Raw genomic sequence first — 21,780 nt, 5'->3', positions numbered from 1 at the left:
AGCTGGTGCAGTGGTGGTGCCTGCAGTCCCAGCAACTAGGGAGGCTGAGGCAGGAGAATCGCTTGAACCTAACCTGGGAGGCAGAGGTTGCAGTGAGCCGAGATCACGCCACTGCACTCCAGCCTAATTGAGGCCTTGTCTCAAAAAAAAAAAAAAAAAAAAAAGAGATTTGATAAATATTGCATTGATTTTTACTCTTTAAGTTTTAAAGTACTGATACCTTCATGATGTTGAGTCTTCTAGAAATGGGTAGTTATTCATTTAGGTATTCTTTTTGTTTGTTTTTCAGCTAGGTCTTCTTTTAGATTAGTTGGTAATAGATTAGTTTTTTCATATAGGTCTATACATTTCTTGCTAGGGATATTTCTATTTATGTTATATTTTGTTATAACTATGAATGCATTTTGCCTTTCTTTTTTTTTTTTTTTTTTTTTTTTGAGACGGAGTCTCGCTCTGTCGCCCGGGCTGGAGTGCAGTGGCCGGATCTCAGCTCACTGCAAGGTCCGCCTCCCGGGTTTACGCCATTCTCCTGCCTCAGCCTCCCAAGTAGCTGGGACTACAGGCGCCTGCCACCTCGCCCGGCTAGCTTTTTTTGTATTTTTTAGTAGAGACAGGGTTTCACCGTGTTAGCCAGGATGGTCTCGAACTCCTGACCTCGTGATCCGCCCGTCTCGGCCTCCCAAAGTGCTAGGATTACAGGCTTGAGCCACCGCGCCCGGCCGCATTTTGCCTTTCAATGGCAATTACTATAAGACAAGAAAGTTACTTATTTTTGGGCCTGGGTGCGGTGGCTCACGCCTGTAATCCCAGCACTTTGGGAGGCCGAGGCAGGCAGATCACGAGGTCAGGAGATAGAGACCATCCTGGCTAACATGGTGAAACCCCGTCTCTACTAAAAATACAAAAAAATTAGCTGGGTGCGGTGGGGGGCGCCTGTAGTCCCAGCTACTTGGGAGGCTGAGGCAGGAGAATGGCGTGAACCCGGGAGGCGGAGCTTGCAGTGAGCTGAGATCCGGCCACTGCACTCCAGCCTGGGGGCACAGCGAGACTCCATCTCAGAAAAAAAAAAAGACAAGAAAGTTACTTATTTTTATATGTTGACCTAATTTTAAGCTACCTTATACAACTCTCATTAATATTCTGTAGAACTAGAATTTAAACTCTATATGAATGTGGACCTTATTCAAACACTGTATCCCTAGCACCTAGGCAATGCCTAACATGTTACTTTAACTTAAGACATATTTTATTTATTAATTTTTTTTGAGACAGACTCTCGCTCTGTCACCCAGGCTGGAGTGTAGTAGTGCGATCTTGGCTCACTGCAACCTCAGCCTCTGGGGTTCAAGCAATTCTCTGTCCCAGCCTCCCAAGTAGCTGGGATTACAGGCGCCCGCCACCATGCCCAGCTAACTTTTGTATTTTTAGTAGAGACAGGGTTTTTACCATGTTGGCCAGGCTGGTCTTGAACTCCTGACCTTGTGATCTGCCCACCTTGGCCTCCCAAAGTGCTGGGATTACAGGTGTGAGCCACCGAGACCGGCCACTAATATATATTTTAATGAATGAATGATGGCATTTTAGTTGATTCTGTTGCATTTTCTGGATAGACAATTTTTCCAATTTTTCAACTATTGTAATCATGAGACTTGGTAGAGATTGCTCTGAAATTCATGTTCTGAAGTACCTTTCTTCTATGTATACATCAATATTAGATAAAACAGAAAAAGGTAAAGTTACACAGCTATGACATGCAGAAACAAGAACTATTTCTTTGTACTTAAAACAGTGTTTAGAGGCTGAGTAGGGTGGTTCGTGTTTGTAATCTCAGCACTTTGAGAGGCCAAGATGGGAGGATTGCTTGAGCCCAAGAGTTTGAGAACAGCCTGGGCAACATAGGGAGACCCCTGTCTCCACAAAAAGTAAAAAAATTAGCCAGGCTTGAGTCTGGGAGTTTAAGGCTGCAGTGAGCTATGATCGTGCCACTGCACTGAAGACTGGCTGACAGTAAGACTCTGTCTCTAAAGGAAAAAAAAAAATGCTTATTTGGAGAAATAATCCCTGAAAACTTTTCAAATTTGATAAAGATTATTAATGTGCACATTCAAGGTCAATTAACTCCAAGAAGAATAAACTCAAAGAGATCCACACCTACGAACATTATGGTCAAACTGCCAAAAGACAAAAACAAAGACAGAATATTGAATGCAGCAAAACAAAAACAAAAACAAAACAAAACAAAACAAAAAAAAGCAACTCATCATGTATAAGGGATCTGCAACAAAATTAATAACTGACTTCTCATCAGAAACCATGGAGGTCAGCTGGGCGCGGTGGCTCACGCCTATAATCCCAGCACTTTGGGAGGCTGAGGTGGGCGGATCACCTGAGGTCAGGAGTTCGAGACCAGCCTGACCAACATGGAGAAACCCCATCTGTACTAAAAATACAATATTAGCTGGGCGTGGTGGGGCACGCCTGTAATTCCAGCTACTTGGGAGTCTGAGGCAGGAGAATTGCTTGAACCTGGGAGGCGGAGGTTGCAGTGAGCTGAGATCTTGCCATTGCACTCTAGCCTGGGCAACAGGAGTGAAACTCTGTCTCAAAAATAATAATAATAATAAAAAGAAACCATGAAGCTCAGAAGGCAGTGGAAAGACATTCAAAGTGCTAAAAAATATTGTCAACCAACAGTTCCATATCCACAAAACTATACCTCAAAAATGAAGGAAAGGCCAGGTGTGGTGGCTCATGCCTGTAATCTCACCACTTTGAGAGGCTGAGGAGAGGATCACTTGAGCCCAAGAGTTTGAGACTAGCTTGGGCAACATAGTGAGACCTCATCTCTACAAAAAAGTAAAAAATCAGCCAAACGTAGAGGCATGCATTTATAATCCCAGATACTTGGGAGGCTGAGGTGGGAGGATTACTTGAGCCCAGGAGACTGAAGTTGCAGCAAGCCAACATGGCGCCACTGCACCCCAGCCTGAGTGACGGAGCCAGACTCTGTCTCAAAAAAAAAAGAAAAGAAAAATGATGGAGAATGCATACATTCCCAGATAAACAATAATTGAATTTGTCACTTACCCTGCAATGTGAGCCATTCAAAATGAAAGATTATTAGACAATAACTTGAGTTCATGCAAAGAAATAAACAGCATTGGTAAAGGTGCTGGTGCGGTGGCTCACGCCTGTAATCCCAAAAATCTGGGAGGCTGAGGCCAGTGGATCACTTGAGGTCAGGAGTTCGAGACTAGCCTGGCCAACATGGCGAAACCAAATCTCTACTAAAAATACTAAAAATAAAAAAATTAGCCGGGCATGGTGGTGGGTGCCTGTAATCACAGCTACTGCTGAGGCAGGAAAATCGCTTGAACCTGGGAGGCAGAGGTTGTAGTAAGCTGAGATCAAGTCTCTGCACTCTAGCCCGGGTGACAGAGTGAGACTCTGTTTAAAAAAAAAAAAAAAAAAAGTAACACAGTACAAACATAGTATATTTTTGTTTGTTAATTTTAAAAATTTTTTCTCCAAAAGCATGAGGCACCACACCTGGCCTAGGAGAAAAATTTAATGTTAAACTTTTAAAATAGCCACAGAAAGAATAGCAGTATAATCTGTACCTTCTAAACCAGAAGAATAAAGAAGTACTATCTAACACTTTACTAATTCAACAATAGGAAAAAAAGCAAAGACAGAGATTGATAAACAGAAAACATTTAACAAGAACGAAGAAATAAGTCCTAATATATCAATAATTATGTTAAATGATCATAAATGGATTTAATTAATTTGTTACACACAGAGTCACAGACAAAAGTTGAAAATAAAAGAATAAAAAAAGTCAGCAAGTAGTAATTAAAAAGGCTGGTACAACAATAATATCTAGACAAAAAGATTAAGGTAAAGAATAAACCATTAGAAATAAATAAAGACAATATATAAGGAATAATCTAGCAAAAAGGTAGAATAATTTGGTGGAAGAATGCAGTAAAGGCTGGATGAGGCTTATGCCTGTAATCCCAGCACTTTGGGAGGCTGAGGTAGGAGGAACTCTCAAGTTTGTTCTAAGTTTCTTTAATTTTAAACAAACGTTGTACTTTAGAATGGTTTTAAATTCACTGAAAAGTTGCAAAGATAGTACAGAGAATTCCTGTGTATGCTTCATCCAGTTTTTACTTCTTCTTTTTTTTTTTTTTGAGACGGAGTTTCGCTCTTGTTGCCCAGGCTGGAGTGCAACGACACCATCTAGGTTCACTCCAACCTCCATCTCCTGGGGTTCAAGCAATTCTCCCGTCTCAGCCTCCTGAGTAGCTGGGATTACAGGCACATGCCACCACGTCCAACTAATTTTTGTATTTTTAGTAGAGAGGGGGTTTCACCATATAGGTCAGGCTGATCTCGAACTCCTAACCTCCGGTGTTCTGCCTGCCTCTGCCTCCCAAAGTGCTGGGATTACAGATGTGAGCCTCCACCGCCCTACCTTCACTTTTTTTTTTTTTTTTTTTGAGACAGTTTCACTGTGTTGCCCAGGCTGGAGTGCAGTGACCGTGATCTCAGCTCACTGCAACCTTCGCCTCCTAGGTTCAAGCTATTTTCCTACCTCAGCTCCCCCAAGTAGCCGAGATTACAGGCATGTGCCACTACTCCCGGCTAATTTTTGTGTTTTTAGTAGAGACGGGGTTTCGCCATGTTGGCCAGGCTGGTCTTGAACTCTTGACCTCAGGTGATCCGTCCACCTTGGCCTCCCAAAGTGCTGGGATCATAGGTATGAGCCACTGCACCCAGCTTTGGACCCTCTTCATATTAAATTAAAATTAATGTTTTTGGAACACCTATTTGGCCATATACTGAGGAGGATGAGATCAAGTAAGTTCCCTCCTTGTAAGTCGTTAGAATTATAGAAAGAAAGAAGTGGAGCTCCTCTCCATTGTCTTTTTTTTTTTTCCTTTTTCGTTTTTTTTTGAGACGGAGTTTCGCTCTTGTTGCCCAGGCTGGAGTGCAATGGCGCGATCTCTGCTCACTGCAACCTCCGCCTCCCGGGTTCAAGTGATTCTTCTGCCTCAGCCTCCTGAGTAGCTGGGATTACAGGTGTCCGCCACCACGCCCGGCTAATTTTTGTATTTTTAGTAGAGACAGGGTTTCACCATGTTGGCCAGGCTGGCCTAGCATTCTTAACCTCAGGTGATCCACCTGCCTCGGCCTCCCAAAGTGCTAGGATTACAGGCATGAGCCGCCGCTCCCGGCCTGCCATTGTCTTTTTAAAACTGAAACAGAAACAGAGAGCTCCTGGCAGATAGGACCAGGAGCCACAGTGAAGGAGGTGGCCTGTGATTAGGTTTTTATAAATGGGCAGGTATTAATCAGGGGAAATGGAGTAAAGGACACGACAGACATACATAGGAAAAAGTAAGGCCTGGGGCCCCTAAAAACTTGCTCGAGAGAAAAGGTAAATGCTGTGTGTCCACACTACTGTGGTAAAGCCGACGGTCCATACCAGGAGCCCATTTCGCAGCAGGGAAATTCGGGTGGTGGGCTTGGGCCCGTCGTTATGGTAACTCCCCAGTAGAGGGCGCCATAAGCATGTGCGTCCTCAGCCTGACTGGGCTGTGGAGGCGGTGCGTCCTCCTAGTCCGGGGGCGGGGCCGTCGCGCTCACGTGACCTTTGCTGATGGCGGCGGCGGTGGCGGCGGAGGTGCTGGTGGCGCTCGGCGGCCGGAGCCGGATCCTGTAGCCGGGTGTGGGCCCGCGTCGGTCCTTCCCTCCTTCGGCCCCCTCTGTTGTCTTCCGGAGTGTGGCTGGCGGAGCCGGGATGGCGGAACGAGGCCTGGAGCCGTCGCCGGCCGCGGTGGCGGCGCTGCCGCCTGAAGTGCGGGCGCAGCTGGCGGAGCTGGAGCTGGAGCTCTCGGAGGGTAGGAGCCGGGCGGGGGAGAGGGCGCCCGGGGCCCTGCGGATCGCTGCGACTCGGGAGACAGGTCCCCGCCGCGCGCCCTGGCGGCCGTGCGGCAAGGGGGACGAGGGTGCAGAGAACCTGGCCTGGCACTCCACGACCGTCTTCCCTCCTCTCCCACCCCACTAAGTGGTTTCCTGTGGCTTTCATTGTTTTCCCATGAAGGGGACTAAGTAAGGGCTTGTGGGAGAGGTCCTCCCGGGCCCACACTGCTTCTGCTTTTCCTGCCCCCCAAAACCCGAGACAAAGCTGCGCCCTCCCGCTTCTGCCCAGGCGTCTGAGCCAGGTGGGGTGAGGGGGAGGGCTGCGAGGAGGGTGGCTGACAGCTTTCTCCTTTCCTCTCCCCTTTTCGTAGAGGGCTCCACGCCTTGTTCCAGCCCCTTTCCCCCTTTCAAAAAGAGAAAGACACATGGGAAATCCACAGCAGTATTTCTTCTCTTTCCTTTAACAATGCGCGATGCCTCCCCAGTGACAGGAGTGAGACAGCAGCGGGTGAGCCATTGAGGGTCCTAGGGAGATGAGAAGCAGTGGCATTAACCCAGAGAGACACTCGGTGCTGCTTTTAGACGCCTTTGTCATAAGAGGTTTTTTTTCCTGGTGCCTGTTATTTGGGCTGAATTTTCCGCGTGTGGTCACCTTTTGGAGTCTTTGAAGAGGGAGAGAGAGGAGGCTACCGGTTACTTGCCGGCATTCTTTCTTTTGACAATGGATTGGGACAGGGAGGGTTCGATTTTTCAGAATTTAAAAAAATGGGATAAATCAAGCCACTGTTATTAGAGAACTCCTTGTACAACAATGAGCGAAACACAGTGCTCCGTTGTGGGCATGTGATCAGGCTTGTTGGGCAGTTGTGATCAGTTCTCTGTAAAGTTCCTGTTTTTATCACTGGCTGCCCCTGAGACAAAAGCAGCATTTTCTCCAAGCTTGATACCAGTACTTTGATTGTGTCTCCAGAGTTGCATATTCTTGAATTCCTTGTGGAAGGCCCTCTTCACTAGCATTTTTCAAGTGGATCAAAAACTCTTGATTGGAAAAGAAGAATGTGATCAACCAGGATCTTATTAAACATTACTTATTGTTTACTTATTAAGGTATTATGGTTTTCTCCCCTCCAAGAATCCTTTACAATGAAAAACCAAAAGTAGAGTTGAATGTTATAAATCCTGTTGGGCATTGAAGGAAATAATTATTTTTAATAACCCTTTTAATAACCTAATGTGTAGGGAAGTGCTGTTTTCACCTGTACTTAACTATCAACGTGTTATTTTTCAATTAATTCAATTTTCAAGTTATTCTTTGGCCAGCCCCGGGAATCACTGGTGTTAGATTAATTTGTTTCTGTAAGGTGTTTAAGAAGATAGGAATCCTTTGGGTTTGTCTGCCCAGTTATACCTGTTTGAAATATTCACCAGGTGAATCCATTTGCCATAGACTTGAATGGCTGAGGCTTAGTTTGTTTAAATGTAAATTTCTTTAAGTTTCCCCCGCTTCGACAATCGAGGGGCTTACCATCATTTCTGTCTCTCAAGATAACTCATTCTTCTCCTAAAGCGTTGACATTAAATCTGTGTTGACTTGCATTAAAATCTGACTTTTAAAACTGCGATTTGAAAGTAACAAATCAGCTAGCTTTGATTAGTCAGAAAGAGAGAGGTTTGCCTGGATGCTTGCGTCAGAGGGAGATTAAAAATAGGAGTTGATTGCTTTCACACGGAGAGGGAAATCCTGGAAGCTCCTTATTCTGGGTCTATCTGCTTCCAGCTGATTGTTGTTTACATCTCTGGGTGTTTCTAGACATCTCTAGAATGTCTAGAAATATTCTGAGGAACTATTTCTAGGACCTCCACTGATTAGCTCACCTCTCTCTCCTTCAGAAAGGTGTGAAACTTCTTCAAATTGTGAATGCCAAGGCTTAAACATTTTAAGGACAAGTGCGTGGTTTGCTTTCCAATGAAGGATTATTTTGGTTGGCATCTGACTTGGTTTGAATTTGTTTCTTATAGATTTATACTACACTTCTCATATTTCATCTATTTTAGCAATGGATGACTCTGGAAAAAAATACAGTTGAAAAACTTGGGCCTGCAGTGTCAGCATATTGGTCATCTTTCTTGCTTAAAGTACAGGGGACAGTTGGCTGGAGTAGATAGACACTAGAAATTCAAGTGAAGTTAAAATAATCCAATAGTCCCAATATCTGTGTAGTATGGTGTTATTTGTGATGTCTGTAGCAAATTTAGAGCTAAGTTTTGTTTGTTTTGCATTTTCTGTACAGTTACTCCGCTCTAACATAAGTACTTTGCTTTTTTTTGTTTTAGATGCTTTTCTTTTGTTTGCTTATTTGTTTTTTTTTGAGATGGAGTCTCACACTGTTGTCCGAGCTCAGCTTACTGCAACGTCCGCCTCCCAGGCTCAAGCAGTTTTCCTGCCTCAGCCTCCCCAGTAGCAGGGATTACAGGCGAGCGCCACTACTGCCGGGCTAATTTTTTCGTGTTTTTAGTGGACAGGGGGTTTCACCATGTTTACCAGGCTTCATCTTAAACGCCTGACCTCAAATGATCCACCCGCCTCAGCCTCCCAAAGTGTTGGGATTACAGACGTGAGCCACCGCTAAAGATGCTTTTAACTGTGTGTTTATCATGCCTTGCCGACATTGGTGCACTCATTTCTCTATTTTCATTTTTTTTTTTTTTTTTAGGTTCAGGCTGTCATTGGTCCTAATCATAGCAATAATCTGAGCTGTTTGCTGTTAAAGAATTTTCTTTGTGCTTGCCTGTATTTTCAGCTGCAGGCTTTGGTAATGGATCAGCCAACTCTGTGCTGAAATGCAGGTTTGTGCCTGCTTTAGGCTCTGCCGCAGAGCGTGTTGCAGAGCCCTGTGATGTGTCTGGTGTTTCAGGCAGGTCACCAGGCATCTTCCTGGTTAAAACCTGCTTCTACCACAAAAAGAACAGGCTGAAACTGCCTGGAAGTCATTTAAAAATTGAATTTTCATATAAGGGTGAGCTTTTCTATAGATGTGTTGAATAGGTGGAAGGTTTCTGCAAGTATTTCTGTGACTGAAATTTTTAATGATCCACATATTTTATTATTATATCTTGGCAGTAAGCTCTGTTGTTTGGACTTATGTATATGGTCTAGTCAAGTGTATGCACATAAAATAGCACTAATGAGGAGAATTAGTTTGCTTAAATCTGTCTAATAATACATTATATTTGTGTAATGATCTTTTTGTACATTGTCATTTGAGCTTCACTAAACGTCAATAGATAGAATAGGTATTGTTACCGCCCACCCCCGCTTTCTTTTTTTTTGGCTTAACAGAAGGGAAAACTTGTACTTGAAACGATTGTTTTGTCTAAAGCTGCATACCTAATAAGTGTCATTATCCTAAGCTGTCATGTGATGATGATAGTGTAATGATTTAAATATCTGTGCTGTCATTGCACAACTTGTTAACTAATTTTTACTCTAAGGAAATGCTACCAAACAGTTTTTTTTTTTTTTTGAGATGGAGTTTTGCTCTTGTTGCCCAGTCTGGAGTGAAATGGAGCGATCTCAGCTCACTGCAACCTCTGCCTCCCGGATTCAGGTGATTCTCCTGCCTCAGCCTTTCTGAGTAGCTGACTTTACAGGCACGCACCACCATGCCCGGCTAATTTTGTATTTTTGGTAGAGATGGATTTTCTCCATGTTGGTCAGGCTGGTCTCGAACTCCCTACCTCAGATGATCCACCCGCCTTGGCCTCCTGAAGTGCTGGGATTACAGGCGTGAGCCACGGTGCCTGGCCCTAAACTGTTCTATACCACAGTGTTGATTCTCTCTGAAATCTCTTTCAAATCCATCACTTACGCATTCAGTTCAGCAGATGTGTATTTTGTGCCTACTGTGTGCAAGTGAGCAGGATACCATGGTAGCTTTCAAGAAGCTCTGAGTCTGGCAGGGAAATTATTGAAAAATGCCAACAAAACAGTCCATGACCATGGTGGAGTTGTGTACACAGACTGCCTTCTAAGGAAAGAGGAAGCTATCTGCTTTATCGTTGTTGTGAGAGGCAGAAGAGAATTATAAAGACAAGATTGGATTGTGTGGCTAGTAGAGAGGGCTGTAATTTAGCCCATGCAGATCAGTCATAAGCGCAATGCAAAGAAGAATGTTCCCATACTTCTGTGGCATGCAGGAAGGAGCTCAAGTCTTTCAGTGTCTGAGAATAGTCCAAAGATGACAACTGGAAAGGTATTTAAGATAAAATAACACTCACAGGAAGGGATCCTCCCTTTTCTTGTTTGAACACTTCTCTGAGCACAAACAGTAAACATAGTCCCATCCTCCCTTTCTCCTGCCTGTTTCATCATGTAGCTTTATGGTCCTTAAAGCATGGCACAGGGTCTACCATGAAGGCAAAGGGATAAGAGAAGGCTGACTTCCTAGAATTGCAGTGACTTTTCTTTAGGAATGGGGAAGAGGTGGGAGAGTTGAAGAGGAAAAGGAGAAGATGTTGGATAAAGATTTTACAGTCTCAGAAGGGGGCAGGTAGACTTAAGCCACCATAAAACTGGTAAATCCCTCCTGCTTTACCTGTCATGGGAAATGGGGCCACTTCTCCCAAAATACATAGCTTAGTCATAGATTCATAGGCTACACCTTTATCAAAGTTCTGTCTAAGCAGTTGTGACACCTGACACTAGGAGTATTAAGGAAAGCAGGAATGTAGATTTATAAATTGATAAATTTATAAATGCCCAAGAATGGGCATTATCTAAGCGATCTACCTCCAGAACTTGCGTGTGTGTTTTTGGTGGGCAGGAGCTCATCTTCAGAATTACTGTCAGAGCCTGTGACACATTCCTTTGAAAATCCTCACGATGGCAGATTTCAGTTCTTTGAGGGTAGAGTTTCATTTATAGGTCACTTGGAGTCAAGTAGAGAAAAGCTGGTTAATATTCTTTTACAGCCCAAACTAGTTGTGACTGAAAAAATTAGAGTGATTATAAACTGATTTTAGTTGTGATTGTCAAAAAATCAGAATGATTGTAAACTGGTTTTGAGGGCAGTTCCAGAAGAGAAGTTACAGACAAATTCACTGGAAGAATGATTCACCTTATTGAAAAGAGTGGCTTGTTTGGATATCCTTGTTCTGGTGTGTATTTTGAAAAATTAATCTTGTTTGACAGCCCACAGCATTGAGCTCGATTTTTGAATAAGTTAAATCATTAACATGTCATGCTTAGCTCAGCCCTTGATTGCAACTTTCTGTCCTAGCTGTGTAAGACTTAGCACTTTAAGGTTGAAAGTTCATGTGACTGGCTAAAAAGGGCCTTCATACTATATTTGTATTCTAATTACTAGAGTTCTCCATGGTTCTCTCTCATGTGACTAATTCAGGGATATTCTTTGAAATGCTCCTTCTTGCTTATATGCACAGTTTCTCATAAATCTTTAAGGGTTCAGCTAAAGTACCATCTTTTTTTTTTTTTTTTTTTTTTTGAGACAGAGTTTCACGTTTGTTGCCCAGGCTGGAATGTAATGGTGCGATCTCAGCTCACCGCAACCTCTGCCTCCTGGGTTCAAGCAATTCTTCTGCCTCAGCCTCCCGAGTAGCTGGGATTACAGGCATGTACTACCACTTCTGGCTAATTTTGTATTTTTAGTAGAGATGGGGTTTCTCTATGTTGATCAGGCTGGTCTCGAACTCCCAACCTCAGGTGATCTGCCCACCTCGGCCTCCCATAGTGCTGGGATTATAGGCATGAGCCACCGCACCTGGCTTTTTTTCTTTTTTTTGAGATGGAGTCTTTCCCTGTTGCCTGTGCTGGAGTGCAATGGTGCAATCTCGGCTCACCGCAACCTCTGCCTCCTGGGTTCAAGCAATTCTCTAGCCTCAGCCTCCTGAGTAGCTGGGATTATAGGTGCCCTCCACCATGCCCGGCTAATTTTTTGTGTCTTTAGTAGAGATGGGGTTTCACCAGTTGTCCAGGCTAGTCTCGAACTCTTGACCTTGTGATCTGCCTGCCTTGGCCTCCCAAAGTGCCGGGATTACAGGTGTGAGCCACCACACCAGGCTCAAGTACCACCTTTTTGTAAACCTATCCCTGACCACTGTGATTTCTCTTTTTTTTTTTTTTTTTTTTGAGACAGGGTCTCAACTCTGTCGCTCAGACTGCAGTGGCGCGATCCTGGCTCACCACAACCCCCACCTTCCAGGCTCAAGCGATTCTCCTGCCTCAGCTTCCCCAGTAGCTGGAACTACAGGCAAATGCCACTACCGTCTGACTAATTTTTATGTTTTTAGTAGAGTTGGGGTTTCACTATATTGGCCAGGCTGGTCTTGAACTCCTGACCTCAAATGATCCATCTGCCTCGACCTTCCAAAGTGCTGGGATTACAGGCATGAGCCATGGCACCAGGCCAATCATATATTTTCTAAGTATTTAAATTGCTTTTCATTTTATCTCTTAAAAAAAATTTTTTTAAAGTAGAGACGAGGCTGGGTACAGTGGCTCATGCCTGTAATCCCAGCACTTTGGGAGGCTGAGGAGGGCAGATCACGAGGTTAAGAGATCAAGACCATCCTGGCCAACATGGTGAAATCTTGTCTCTACTAAAATTACAAAAATTAGCTCAGCATGGTAGTTTGTGCCTGTAGTCCCAGCTACTCGGGCAGCTGAGAGCTCCTTTTGCCTTGGTTCCCCCAAAGTGCTGAGATTATAGGTGTGAGCCACCAAGTCTGGCCTTAGCTCAATGTAAGCTCTTTTTTGTTTTTTTTTTTTTCTTTTTTTTTTGAGGCAGAGTCTTGCTCTGTCCCCTGGGCTGGAGTGCAAGGCGTGATCTCTGCTCACTGCAACCTCTACCTCCTGAGGTAGTGATTCTCCTGCCTCAGCCTCCTGAGTAGCTGGGATTACAGGCTCGTGCCACCACGCCTGGCTCATTTTTGTATTTTTAGTAGAGACAGGGTTTTGCCATGTTGGCCAGGTTGGTCTCAAACTCTTGACCTCAGGGGATCCTCCTTCATCGGCCTCCCAAAGTCCCGGGATTACAGGCTTGAGCCACCACCTCACCAGGCCTCAATGTAAGCTCTTATAGAGAGGTCCTTCGTATCTGAAATGTATTTTAAATAACTTGCAACTATTTATTTCTTATGTTGTTTTAGGAATATGATAAATTTTTGGTCATTTCAATTTGAATTGAAAAATAAAGTCTCTGTCTTGGGAACTTGATCTTGGCATAAGGTATTGTTGTGTAATCATTTGAGAAGCACGTATTTTGACATCTGGTGGGCCTGGGTTGAAGTTCTGGCTGTATCATTTATTAGCTCTGTGACCTTGGACAAACTGTCTAACCTCCCGGGTATGAGTTTTCAACACTTAAAAAAGGAATGACGGTGGGGTGCGGTGGCTCCCTCCTGTAATCCCAGCACTTTGGGAGGCCGAGCCAGGTGGATTGCCTGAGCTCAGGAGTTCAAGACCAGCCTGGGCAACATGGTGAAACTCCGTCTCTACTAAAATACAAAAAAATTAGCTGGGCGTGGCGGCGTGCACCTATAGTCCCAGCTACTCGGGAGGCTTGAATTGCTTGAACCTGGGAGGCGGAGCTTGCAGTGAGCTGGGATCGCACCACTGCACTCCAACCTGGGTGACAGAGTGAGACACCGTCTCAACAACAACAACAAAAAGGAATGACACCCTCCTTAGAGTTGTAAGGAGGTTTAAAGTAAGAAATAGAAAAGCTGAGTGTAGTGTGGCATGCAGTGAGTACTCAGCACATGTAATCTTTATTGCTGCTGATAGTGAATGGATGCATGGAGACTTGGCAGTTTTTAATATCTTGTGTTACTTAGTATAATAAGGTTATATATGAAGTGATGAATGGAATCAATTTGTGATACATTTTTTAAAAGTAAGGCTTCACTCCATCATCGGTTGTTCCTGTTGGCACCTATACCCTTAGTCCGGCACCTGTTGGGTCACTGCAAGCAGTTGATTAGAGCAGAAGACTTGCTGGTCTGTTTCATACAGACATCTCACATATGTACATTTCTGAACCTACAGGTTCAGGCAAGTGCCTGTGACATGTAAGCTTAGTTTCTGAGACTTAGCATCTACAAGCTATGAAAAGGGACATATGGATGTTTAGAATCTTCAGAAACTGTGGTTTTTACTCTTCCGTTTTTTATCCCCCACTTGTCCTCAGTGAACACATCCTTTTAGTTCCTCTTTCAAAAGTTTTCTGGCTGGATGCGGTGGCTCACGCCTGCAATCCCATTACTTTGGGAGGCTGAGGTGGGCGGATCACCTGAGGTCAGGAGTTCGGGACCAGCCTGGCCAGCATGGCGAAACCCTGTCTGTACTAAAAATACAAAAACTAGCCGGGCATGGTGGCAGGTGCATGTAATCCCAGCTACTCTGGAGGCTGAGGCAGGAGAATTGCTTGAACCTGGGCGATGGAGGTTGCAGTAAGCTGAGATCATGCACTCCAGCCTGGGAGACAGAGTGAGACTCAGTCTCAAAAAAAAAAAAAAAAAAAAAAGAAGTTTTCTTGATCTTCTTTTCCTTAGAGTTTATTTACCACCAGCCTTCGTGAGTCCTCTCAGACTTAATTGGTCTGATTGTAGTCTCTTTTTAGCTCTAGATTGATCTTTCATCTTTTAAAAATACTACTTTTATTTAAAGCCATTGTTAAATCTAAGGCTCTGTCATTCAGTTGTCTTTTTTTTTTTCTTTTCTTTCTTTCTTTTTTTTTTTGAAATGGAGTTTCACTCTTGTTTCCCAGGCTGGAGTGCAATGGCACGATCTCCGCTCACCATAACCTCTGCCTCCTGGGTTCAAGCGATTCTCCTGCCTCAGCCTCCCGAGGAGCTGGGATTGCAGTCATGCACCACCACGCCCCGCTAATTTTGTGTTTTTAGTAAAGACGAGGTTTCCCTATGTTGGTCAGCCTGGTCACAAACTCCCAACCTCAGGTGATCTTCCCACCTCTGCTTCCCAAAGTGCTGGGATTACAGGTGTGAGCCACCGTGCCTGGCCTTCTTTTTTTTTAATTTCCTTTTCTTAAAGATAGTCTTGCTCTGTCATCGAGGCTAGAGTCCAGTGGTGACATTGTAGCTCACTGCAGCCTCTAATTCCTGGGCTCAAGTGATCCTCCTGACTCTGACTACAGGTGTGTGCCACGATGCCTGGCTAATTTTTTCTTTTCTTTTCTTTTCTTTCTCTTTTTCTTTTTCTTTTTTCTTTTGAGACAGAGTTGCCCAGGCTGGAGTGCAGTGGTGCCATCTTGGCTCAAAAACACCCTCCTCCCAGGTTGAAGTGATTCTCGTGCCTCAGCCTCCCAAGTAGCTGGGATTACAAGCATGCGCCACCACACCCTGCTAATTTTTGTATTTTTAGTAGATACAGGGTTTTGCCATACTGGCCAATGCCTGGCTAATATTTTATTTGACTTTTTTGGTAGAGATGGGGTCTCCCTATGTTGCCCAGGCCGATCTTGATCTTCTGGTCTCAAGAAATCCTCCTGCCTCAGCCTCCTAAAGCACTGGGATTACAGACATGAGCAATTGTGTTGGGCCTCAATTATCTTTGAATTCTAAGTTTCCTAAAAGTGGAGATGATTTCCTATATTCTTTACCCTTAGGGTCTAAGTTAGTACCTTTGTACACATCAAATGGTCCATCTCTTTTTTTTTTTTTTTTTGAGGCGGAGTCTCGCTCTGTCGCCCAAGCTGGAGTGCAGTGGCCAGATCTCAGCTCACTGCAAGCTCCACCTCCCGGGTTTACGCCATTCTCCTGCCTCAGCCTCCCGAGTAGCTGGGACTACAGGCACCCGCCACCTCACCCGGCTAGTTTTTTGTATTTTTTAGTAGAGACGGGGTCTCACCGTGTTAGCCAGGATGGTCTCGATCTCCTAACCTCGTGATCCGCCCGTCTCGGCCTCCCAAAGTGCTGGGATTACAGGCTTGAGCCACCGTGCCTGGCGGTCCATCTCTTTTTGTTGATTGCTTATATCACAGAGGATTGAGAGTTTTTCATATCTGTGTTTATAGTGCATAAGATGCTTTCTGGTGTGGATGCTCTTTTATGAGTAAGACAGGTTCTGAGAGGCCATTTCTTTGGAAATTCCATAGTGTCACAGCCGTCTGAATCTTTGGATACATGGGTTGGATTCATTGGACCTGAAAACTCTAAAATACATGCAGGATTTTTTTTTTTTTTTTTTGGTTGAGACAGGATCTTGTTCTGTCACCAAGGCTGGAGTGCAGTGATGTGAACATGGCTCACTGCAGCCTTGAACTCCTGGGATCAAGTGATCCTTCCACCCCAGCCTCCCAAGTAGCTGGGGCCACAGGTATGCACCACCATGCCCAGCTAATTTTTTTATCTTTTGTAGAGATGGACTCTTGCCATGTTGCCCAGGCTGGTCTTTTTTTTTTTTTTTTTGAACGGAGTCTGGCTCTGCCGCCCAGGCTGGAGTGCTGTGGCCGGATCTCAGCTCACTGCAAGCTCCGCCTCCCGGGTTTACGCCATTCTCCTGCCTCAGCCTCCCGAGTAGCTGGGACTACAGGCGCCTGCCACCTCACCCGGCTAGTTTTTTGTATTTTTTAGTAGAGACGGGGTTTCACCGTATTAGCCAGGATGGTCTCGATCTCCTGACCTCGTGATCCGCCCGTCTCGGCCTCCCAAAGTGCTGGGATTACAGGCTTGAGCCACCGCGCCCGGCCCAGGCTGGTCTTAAACTCTGTGCTCAAGCAGTCCTCCCACCTCGGCCTCCCAAAGTGGTGGGATTACAGGCATGAACCACGACACCTGGCTGTATGCAGGATTTTGAGTGTGAGTGCTTATGTGTCTTTTTTGGGATCTGGGTCTACAACTTTCATCAGTTTCTTAAAGAGAGCTATGAAGCAAAGTTAACTAAGACTATGCATTATCACCTTTCATTCTCACTAGTTTATAAGGAAGACCAGACTCCCTCAGCTTCCCTCCCCAACACTTGGCAGACTCATCTATATCAGTTCCACCCGTATCCCCTTTCTTTTCTCAGAGGAAGAATTGTCCTCTTCCTGTTCTAAGGTCTGTCCCTCCATGTTCTCACTCTCATCCCTTCTCTTTTGAGATCTTGGGATCTCACTTTATTGATTGATCTATTCATTTACAGTCTCTCTTTGTTTCTTTCATCTTCAGCTTCTCACTTAACACTTGGCCCTTGACTCCTTGCCTTCAGCCTGTACATTTATTCCAACTTCTCCCATCTTTATTTTATGTTTTTGAAACAGGGTCTCACTCTGTTGCCCAGGCTGCAGTGTAGTGGGGTGCTCACTGCAGCCTTGACTTCCTGGGCTCAAGTGATCTCCCACCTCAACCTCTCAGGTAGCTGGGACTACAGGTACATTCCACCATGCCCGGCTAATTTTTAAATTTTTTTGTAGCAACAAGGTCTTGCTTTGTTGCGCAGGCTGGTCTTGAACTCCTGGGCTCAGATAATCTTCCCACCTCAGCCTCCCAGAATGTTGGGATTACAGGCATGAACCACCACGCCCAGACTCCCAGCTTAAAAAAAAAACACGTACAAAACTTTGCCACAGTCTTGCATGAGAATATGCTTGCTTTCATGTGCTGGCACTCTCCCTCTCTCAAGCCTAAAAGGTGTGGCCTGTATTTCCTTCCTCTTATTTCTTACCTTTGCTCACTGTTCAGTCCATTTCCCCTGCCTTATTAAGTCTGTGAAACAACTGTCTCCAAGGCTACCACTGACTCCCAATTTCAGACTGCAGAGAACCTGCTGGATATGGCATCTCTCTCTGCGGCATTGTGCACTGTGGACTTTGGTTTTTTTTGAGATGGAATCTCACCCTGTTGCCCAGGCTGGGGTGCAGTGGTGCAGTCTCTGCTCACTGCAACCCCCGCCTCCTGGGTTAAAATAATTCTCCTGCCTCAGCCTCCCAAGTAGCTGGGATTATAGGCACCTGCCACCACGCCCAGCTAATTTTTGTATTTTGTTAGAGATGGGGTTTCACCATGTTGGCCAGGCTGGTCTCAAACTCCTGACCTCGTGATCCGCCCGCCTCGGCCTCCAGAATGCTGGGATTGCAGGCGTGAGCCATTACCAGTATCTTCATAAACTCTTCCCTTCCTAACCTTTGTGTTGTAGTTTCCTTCTGGCTTCCTAACCTTCCTCTTGTTCTCTCTGGGGTTTCTTCTTCTCTTTCTTTCTCCTAATGAGGGTATTCCTCAGATTTGTGTCTGTTCTTCACCTCACTTTACATACACAGATAAGTAATCTCATCTGTGCCCAGGACTTCAGCTGTCATGGCTGTGCACATGGTTCCCTAGTCTGTATCTGTAGCCCTGACTTTCGTCTACTCTAGACATTCCATTGGTTCCCCCCATGCTAACATGGTAAGTCTAAAACCACTCTATTTCAACTTCCTTCTCCACCCCTGCTCCCACCTGCCTGCTTCACAGATATCTGTATTTCAGAATGTCCACTTACTATCTCCATCTATTTCTGCTGCTATGACAACATACCTTAGACTTGGTAAATTATAAATGATAGAAATTTATTGCTCACAGTTTGGAAGCTAGGAAGTCAAAGATCAAGAAGTCAGAAGATTTATTGTCTGATGAGAGCCTGCTGTCTGCTTCAAAGATGGCACCTTCTTGTTGCATCCTCACATGGTGGGAGGGGCAAACAGGCTCCCTCAAGCTTGTTTTATAAGGGCACTAAGCCTGCTCATGAGCACTCCTCTTTCATGACCTAATCACCTCCTAGAGGCACTGTCTCTCTCTGTCTTTCTGTCTTTCTCTCTTTCTCTTTCTTTCTCTCTTTCTCTCTCTCTTTCTCTCTCTTTCTGTCTTTCCCTCTTTCTTTCTCTTTCCCTCTTTCTCTCTCTCTCCTTCTTTCTTCCTTCTTCTTTCTTCTTTCTGATAGTCTTGCTCATCACCAAGGCTGGAGTGCAGTGGCGAGATCATAGCTCACAGTAGCCTTGGATTCCTGGGCTTAAGTGATCCTCCCACCTCAGCCTCCCAAGTAGCTGGGATTACAGGCGTGTGCCACCACACCTGGCTAATTTTTTATTTTTTGTAGAGATGGGGTCTTGTTACATTTCCCAGGCTGGTCTCAAACCCCTGGCCATGAATGATACTCCCACCTTGGCCTCCCAAAGTGCAGAGATTATGACTGTGAGCCACTGTGCCTGGACCCCTTCTCTTAATACTATCACATTGGGGATTAAGTTCCAACATAGGAATTTTTGGGGGACACTGACATTCAGACCATAGTAACTTACCAAAGTCAAAATAAATATATTCTTTCTTTATTTATTTAAAAAAAAATTTTTTTTTTTGAGATGGAGTCTCGCTCTGTCACCCAGGCTGGAGTGCAGTGGCACAATCTTGGCTCACTGCAAACTACGCCTCCTGGTTTCATGCCATTCTGCTGCCTCAGCCTCCTGAGTAGCTGGGACTACAGGCGCCCGCCACCATGCCCGGCTAATTTTTTGTATTTTTAGTAGAGATGGGGTTTCACTGTGTTAGCCAGGATGGTCTCAATCTCCTGACCTCGTGATCTGCCCAACTTCGGCCTCCCAAAGTGCTGGGATTACAGGCGTGAGCCACTGCACCCGGCTGAGTCACTCTTATATTCTAAAAAAATTTTGTTTTGGCTGGACGCGGTGGCTCATGCCTATAATCCCAGCCCTTTGGGAGGCCGAGGTGGGAGGATCACCTGAGGTCAGGAGTTCGAGACTAGGCTGGCCAACGTGGTGAAACTCCATCTCTACTAAAAATGCAAAAATTAGCTGGGTGTGGTGGCGGGTGCCTGTAATCCCAGCTACTTGGGAGGCTGAGTTAGGAGAATTGCTTGAACCCAGGAGACGGAGCTTGCAGTGCGCAAAAAAAAATTTTTTTTTTTAGAGACGGAGTCTTGCTGTGTCACCCAGACTGGAGTACAGTGGCATGATCTCGGCTTACTGCAAGCTCCACCTCCCGGATTCACACCATTCTCCTGCCTCAGCCTCCCAAGTAGCTGGGATTGCAGGCGCCTGCCAGCACGCCAGGCTAATTTTTTGGAATTTTTTTAGTAGAGATAGGGTTTCACCAGGTTACCCAGGATGGTCTCGATCTCCGGACCTCGTGATCTACCCACCTTGGCCTCCCAAAGTGCTGGGATTATAGGTGTGAGCCACTGCACCTGGCAAAAAAAATTTTTTTAATTGAAATTTTTTTTTTTTTAAATAGAGATGGGGTTTTGCAGTGTTTCCCAGGCTGGTCTCACTCCTGGGCTAAGGTGATTCACCCGTCTTGACCTCCCAAAGTGCCGAGATTACAAGTGTGAGCCACCTTGCCCAGTGATCCATATTCTAATGAATCACAGAGTCTTGTTGTTTCTACTTCCTGTTCTCCATACCATTCCAGTGTTAGTTCAGGCACTTATTTCTTGCTTGGACTAATGAGGTAGTCTCCTAACTCATGTGCCTGTCTCAGTCTCTTCTCCCTTCAGTATGTCCTTCTCTACCCTGTCATTGATCATTCTGAAACACAAAGCTAATTGTGTTATTTTCCCTCTTTAAAACTTTTCCTTGGCTTCTCCCAGTCACAGGATAAACTCTAAACATCTTTCTTTGAATATGAAGACCTGCCTGCCTTTTTAACCTCATTTCCTCCGCTGTCTATATTTGTTCTCTGCTCTCTAGCCATGCCAGATGACTTGCACTTCCCTGAATACACTGTGCTTTTTTTCACTTGTATGCTTTTGTATACATTGCCATTCTCTAAAACCTCTACTCTGGCATGTTCTTCCCCTTTTTTTGCCCAGTTAACTTCTGTTTCAGTTTCCTGTGAGTTTCCAGTTAACTTCTGTTTCATTCCAGTTTCCTTCTCTAAGCTGTTTTAAGAAGTTTAATCTCTGTATAAGTAATCATCAGTTATTGAGAACTTATGATGTAATAGGTCCTGTGCTTAGCACTTCATATACCTTGCCTGCCTGGTAAGTAGGTGCTGAATACATAACTTCTATTGTCATAATGATGATGAGGGAACTGAGGTAGCAAAAAGCACCTGAACATTGCATACAATGTATCTTCCCATCTGTGGTTACACATTTCCCCATAAGGTAGCATTCTGGATGCACACTGGGAAGGAGCACTGACTTTAGGAGTCATGCTGAATTGGGTTCACACCCTGTATGGTCTTGGGCAATTTTTTGTTTGTTTGTTTGTTTGTTTTTTTGAGATGGAATCTCTCTCTTGTTGCCCAGGCTGGAGTGCAATAGTGCGACCTTGGCTCACTGCAACCCTCTGCCTCCTGGGTTCAAGCGATTCTCCTGCCTCAGCCTCCCGAGTAGCTGGGATTACAGGCACCCGCTACCATGGCCGGCTAAGTTTTGTATTTTATTGGAGATGGGCTTTCACCATGTTGGCCAGGCTGACCTCAAGTGATTGCCCACCTCGGCCTCCCAAAGTACTGGGATTACAGGCGTGAGCCACTGCACCCGGCCCTTGGGAAAGTCTTTGAAATGTGTTTCTAATCTTAACAACTCCTGGAGATAGGTATGCAATTTCTGTACAGTGTGCTGGGATTGGAAACCAAGTCTTTTTGGTTCTAAGCCCTGTGGTGTTTCCACACAGCCGTTTTGTTCTCCATCTCCCTGAATCTTGTTTCAAGTAGTTTCAACAGAATTCTCTTCGATCTAAACTGTTTATGTCTCATTTTCCTTAGGATACAACTTCTGTCTTTTTTGTTTGTTTTTTGAGACAGGGTCTTGGTCTGTCCCCCAAGCTGGAGTGCAGTGGCATGATCTTAGCTCAATGCAACCTCAAACTCCTGTACACAGGCGATCCTCCAAGT

General features: G+C 44.9%; 1 protein-coding gene across 5 annotated transcripts in view; it reads left to right on the top strand.

The window, feature by feature from the left end:
- The first annotated feature begins 5,653 nt into the window (after nt 1–5,653).
- The window catches only part of DIP2B (disco interacting protein 2 homolog B), a 269,875-nt gene continuing 253,748 nt past the window's right edge, over nt 5,654–21,780 (top strand). For all 5 annotated transcript variants that reach the window (XM_033222100.1, XM_033222099.1, XM_033222097.1 and 2 more), the window contains exon 1: nt 5,654–5,909. In XM_033222100.1, the coding sequence (XP_033077991.1) occupies nt 5,810–5,909 (100 nt within the window). In that variant the 5' untranslated portion in view covers nt 5,654–5,809. The remainder of the gene's footprint in view (nt 5,910–21,780) is intronic.

The sequence above is a fragment of the Trachypithecus francoisi genome, unplaced genomic scaffold (assembly GCF_009764315.1).
Source record: "Trachypithecus francoisi isolate TF-2019V2 unplaced genomic scaffold, Tfra_2.0 Lachesis_group11, whole genome shotgun sequence".
Taxonomy (NCBI): Eukaryota; Metazoa; Chordata; class Mammalia; order Primates; family Cercopithecidae; genus Trachypithecus; species Trachypithecus francoisi.
This window is presented reverse-complemented; position numbering and strand designations above follow the sequence as displayed.